The 5,260-nt window shown below is 34.6% G+C and overlaps 1 protein-coding gene across 1 annotated transcript; it reads right to left on the minus strand.

Annotated features, from left to right (window-relative positions):
- Positions 1-398: 398 nt before the first annotated feature.
- LOC107818588 (protein indeterminate-domain 16) lies at positions 399-3,429 on the minus strand. The gene is made up of 3 exons (XM_075251837.1): positions 2,944-3,429; positions 2,351-2,750; positions 399-1,411 (listed from the first exon to the last, which is right to left on the minus strand). Exons 1-3 carry the CDS (start codon positions 3,041-3,043, stop codon positions 622-624), a joined length of 1,290 nt encoding a protein of 429 aa, XP_075107938.1. The 5' UTR covers positions 3,044-3,429; the 3' UTR covers positions 399-621.
- Between the last annotated feature and the right edge of the window lie 1,831 nt (positions 3,430-5,260).

Below are 5,260 nucleotides of genomic sequence, written 5' to 3' on the forward strand. Positions count from 1 at the left end.
ATTAACATTTATAAGGATGCAGACTAGCAGGAGGGGAAAAGGACTATTATCTGATTCCCTTCTTTCTTTCTTTCTTTCTTTCTGCTTGCTTTTTCTGTCTTTTAAATTTTACGCAATTATTTTATTGAGAGTACATTTCTTTATTGCCTGGACCTACTGGGGTCACCACCATTTTTCTGACCACCTCAGCCAACAAAGATCTTCAAATAGTCCAAACGCAAAATCTAACACTACCAAAATGTTGAGAGGGTAGACCAGATAATATAATTTAATTCTCTGTTTTCCTGCTTCTTTATTTTTTTTAGGAAAAAAGAAGAAGACTACAGCTCATTCAACTCATGAATGTTATAGTCACTATATTGATGACTACAAGTAGTAGAATCAAGAACCCCTGCAAATTACTTGATACCGAGAAATCTCACATTATTACCTTGCTGAAAAACACCATTATGACAGTCACCGTGCAAGAATTAAATAAACAAATAACACCCAATACCCCCTCATTTAACTATTCTTAACACCACCCTCACTACACTTCTAGGTATAATCATATAAGCAAGAAACCAAAAAACAAAAAAGAAGAAGAAGAAATACAATAGAGCTAGAGATAGTGTTGAGGAACTAACGTTGAGAAAATTTGAGATGATTGGTATGGTTGATATTCTTGGCAACTTCATGCTGACCTTCTGTTAAAGCCGAAGAAATATAACTCAACGTCATCGAATTATTCTCATCTGAAAGAGAAGCTTGAAACTTCTGTTTGCAAGAATGGCAAGTTATTTGCGAAAGAGTCGAGTTAATTTGCTTGATGGCTTGTTGTTTCAAAGCATTAGCCTTGTTTAACTCCGCTTGTGCTTGTTGCCTAATTCTCTTAGCACTCGCAAATTCCTGCTCGGCTAACTCAATTTGCCTCTTCGCTTGCTGCCTTGCTTCTTCAGCATATGCTTTTTCCGCCATCGCTAGTCTTAACTGCTCCCTCGCTTCATCTTTAAGCTTTAAAGCATCCAATGTAGCATTTTCTGAGGATTCGTTTCTCTCGCTGAAATCTGAGGAGCCAATGGAGAGTTGGAGATTATAAGTTGAGTGATCTTCGTTTGGTTTAGACGATACGGAGACATCAAACGGGCTAGATGAAGATGTAGTAGTAGTCAAGAGCTGGAGCTCTAAATTGTGTCGTTGCTTTGTGGAATTCTTGATTATGTTTGGATTAACATGATGAGTAGCCGTGGTCGACGACGACAAATTTTTGAGCAAAGTAGTAGGCCATGGTGTTGTGCTGAGATTTGTGTCACTTGAGGGGCTAGGACTTGAAGCTGTGCGAGAAAGACAATTAGATGGATGTAAAGATTGTGATTCTGATCGGAGCCTTCCCATGCTACAAGCATCTTGGTGTTCAATGAAGCTCTCCACCCTAATAAAAGAGAGGAATATAAGTAATCATTTTTTGGTCATGCAAATTATTACTACTACTTGTTTGAATAAAAGTAAAGTGGTAATGATTTTGGGTGTAATGGAAAAAGTAAAAAAAAAAAAAAGGACAACTTCATCAAATGCTGAAAATTCTGAGTTTATCATTGATGAATGTAGGAACAAGTAACAAAAATGAAAAGCAGACCTAAGCTTAGTAAAATAACAGGAACTAGTCGAAGATGGTGTTCATAAATACACATTTAACGTACGATAAGACGAACCTGTAAAGAAGTGTAAAAGAATGAAGAAAAAGAAAAAGAACCAGCTGTTCTAATATTTAACTTTCTCATTCTTAATTAATTGGCAAGCAGAATGTTTTTTTGGGAAGTCAATTTCATTCCTCTCGGAAACATAGAATAATGAAAAAGAGTATGAATGCCAAAACACGTTGATTAGCTGAACAAAAAGGATTGAGATGCTTAATTTTTTTACATGTCAAAAATAACTAAAGCATTAAAAATGATCTATGAAACACGATTTTTTGGGACTCTAGTTAATAACCGTCCATAAAACTTTTTACAAGTATAAAATAAAGTAATATTAAGCAGCTATCAGCCGAAGGAAACCGCTTTCTAATTTTGCGGACACTTTTTTTTCCTTCTTTTCCAAAAGCCTAAACAGCCGTTACAAAATCAAAAAATCCGAAAACCCTCAAAAAAGAAATTGTTTTGTTTTTGACCAAGACATGACATTCGTACTACTCATCCGTAGATTTTAAGAATCTCTTTATAAAAAATAAAAAATAAAAACAAGCTGAATATAGTAGTCCAAGAAGATAGAGCTACCATCTCGAGAATACCATTGAAAAGAATAAACCCAAGTAGTAGTACCTAGTACTAAAGTAACGTAGTAGTAGAAGAAGAAGAAGAAATTAATTAACCTTGAGAAAACGCGACCACAATCACAAGAATGACCACGAGTGCCACAAGTTTTAAGATGAGCTTTGTAATCAGACTGAACAGCATATCCTTTTGAGCATTTTTCACAGACCCATTGTTTGTGATTGCTGTGTTTTCTGCGGAAATGCTTTTTAATACCGACGAGATCGCCTAAAGCATGACAAGGATCGTGGTGAAGACAAGTGGGTTCTGGGCATACGAAAACGCGCTTTCTAACAATTGGGGTTTCTCTTTTGAGCAATTTCCATGGCACCTTATGCCTTCTTCTGTGCATCTGTAAGTTTTGGTCCCTTTGAAATCCTTGGTTACAGATCTCGCATACGTATCGATCCGATTCTAGTAATGTTTTTGGTGAGAGTGATACCACTTCTGCATCCGGATCTAGTGGCAATTTCATTGCATAAATAAACACAAACACATAAGCTTATTTTGCCTGATCAAATAAAACAACAAAATGGATGAATTGGGAAGATACACCCGCGTCCATACAACAGGTGTGAGTTCAATTCTCAATATTCCAAATTTGGATAGAATTAAAAATGGTAAGGCGTCATATTCATTGAATTTTGCATACCTGGGGTTCCTGCGGGTCTTCTTTTTCTTCTATTAGCATTGTTTCCATTTTCTGAGGAAGTAAACGGGTCGGACGAAGAAGACGGGTTATTGCTTAACATGACTGATAGATTTTAGCTTACTATTTCTGAATTTGGATATCGGAATTCAGTATAAAAAAAAAAAACTTAGGTATTTGGCAGAGAAAAAAGAAGAAGAAAAGGTTAAGAACATGATAAACTATGGAAAAAAGAGAGACGGGGTTGGGTTATGAGAAGAGGAGGAGGAGGAGAAGATACAGCTAACAACATGAGGGAAAATAATAAAAAGGCTCTTTTTCTTCTTTGCTTTCTCTCTTTCGGTTATCATCAGCCTTTCTTTTAGCTTTTCTACTTTCAGCTTTTCATCAGCTTTCTCTCCTAACCTTTGCCCTTTGCTTTTGCCTTTGCCAGATATTGTTGAAGAGTCACCCCCCCCCCCCTTAATAAACTTCAAGGTTAGGTTCGGCACAAAAATTAAAAGCCTTTTTTCTTTTTCTCTCTTTTTATTTTTCAATTTTGGTAGGGTGTTGGGGGTATTCTGAGGGGGTGGGGGGTGGGTGAGTATTTGAGAGGATTCTTGACCCAATCACAATGTTCCAAACTTGATATCAACCGGAGTAGTGAAGACAAGGAAGAAAAGGAAAGAAACCAAACAAAACAAACAGAAGATCATTATTTCATGAGCACAGTAATTTTGCATACATAAATACAAAGTAGACTCCAGCATTATAACACCCACAGGGCCATAAGTTCCATATACAACGTACACGTAAGGATTTCATTTTTGTCAGCCACCTACACCCTCTTTCTATGCATACAATGACCTAATACTTCTTTTGTTGGAAATTTATTATCAATGCCCTAAAATTACTTTCTTAAAAGAGAATTTATTATTTATATAAATCTACACCTTTTCGATTCTTTAGCATTAAAGAATTAATTTAATATACTTATGTTTGTTTCAATTTATTTGGCTAAAGACTTTTGTAATTTGTGATTTTTAAACATGCTATAGTATTTATAAGACTGTAAACTCTTGTTATTAAGAATAAAAAGAAATGTTCAAAGTAAGTTGTTTCCAAATGCAGATATATGTCTCAGTTTTTTTTTAGATGAACTAATAAGAAAATAATAGTATTTTTTTATTGGGAGGGAGTAGTTATAAAATTTCAAGTTTTTGTAGAATAACTCTATCTACTGCTCCATCCGTTTCAATTTATGTGAACTTATTTGACTGAGCACGAAGTTTAAGAAAAGAGAAAAGACTTTTGAACTTGTGGTGTAAAATGAGGTACATTTATTTTGTGTGGCTATAAATCATTGCATAAAGGTAATTCTTTTCAAATATGAAAAGAGGTCATTCTTTTTTATACGGATTAAAAAGGAAATAAATTCATATAAATTAAAACGGAGGGAGTATATTATACTACATTTTTGAATCTACGCACTTCTTTTAAATTCAGTAAAACTTTAAATAATTTTGATTACCTTACAAAATTACCAGTCCATCCCTCCATTCATGGCTGCTAATAGAGTGGAAAAGGACACCCCATCCCTACTCCCGAAGACGCACAATGATTCAAATTTGCAAGCAGCTTTTTCTATCTGAAAAGACTGTTTGGTCAAAGCTCGCTCAAGGGTTATCTGGTCATTTCATAGGGGATTACCTCGGAGTCCAGAACCCATGGTTTTTTTACAAGTGTGACGAAAATGTGTCTTTAAAAAAAAGAGTGACATTTTTATATATAGCGATTTTTCAAAGAGCGATATACTTTAACGAAGTTTTGGCCGTTAAAGTATAGCGCTCTTTAAAAGAACGTTATATATATATATATATATATATATATATATATATATATATATATATATATATATATATATATATAACGTCACTAGGTCATGAGTCGATGTGCATGTATTTGTGGACCCACCAATAAGTCTCATGCGTTTAACTGACATAATAATAATTCAAATGGGTATAGCGCTCTTTAAAAGAGCGTTATACCTAAAAAAATTCAGCCCACCGAGCTAGGCATTGCCTTATTTAAAGGCGTTAGGATTTTACAAAAATCCATTCAAAAATATTCCTAACTCTCGTTCAAATTTTTCTTCTTGTTAAATTCTCAAGCATTTTTTCATAATGTCTGAAGAGCGAAAAGTAAGGGTTTCATTATATTTGGGGGAGTGAGGTTGTGGTGGCGAATAACTCTGTTAGCTATAGTTTATCTCCACAGTGTCATGTTAAGTTACCACTTACAATGGAGTACGATAGATTGATATCGTTGTTATGTAATAAAA

The sequence above is a fragment of the Nicotiana tabacum genome, chromosome 4, assembly GCF_000715075.1.
Source record: "Nicotiana tabacum cultivar K326 chromosome 4, ASM71507v2, whole genome shotgun sequence".
In the NCBI taxonomy this organism is placed as follows: Eukaryota; Viridiplantae; Streptophyta; class Magnoliopsida; order Solanales; family Solanaceae; genus Nicotiana; species Nicotiana tabacum.

Coding starts and splice junctions, on each gene's coding strand:
- LOC107818588 (XM_075251837.1), bottom strand. CDS start 3,043: ATGTTAAGCAATAACCCGTCTTCTTCGTCCGACCCGTTTACTTCCTCA. Junction 2,751..2,943: donor AAGACCCGCAGGAACCCCAG/GTATGCAAAATT, acceptor AATTGCCACTAG/ATCCGGATGCAGAAGTGGTA. Junction 1,412..2,350: donor TGTGGTCGCGTTTTCTCAAG/GTTAATTAATTT, acceptor CTCTTTTATTAG/GGTGGAGAGCTTCATTGAAC.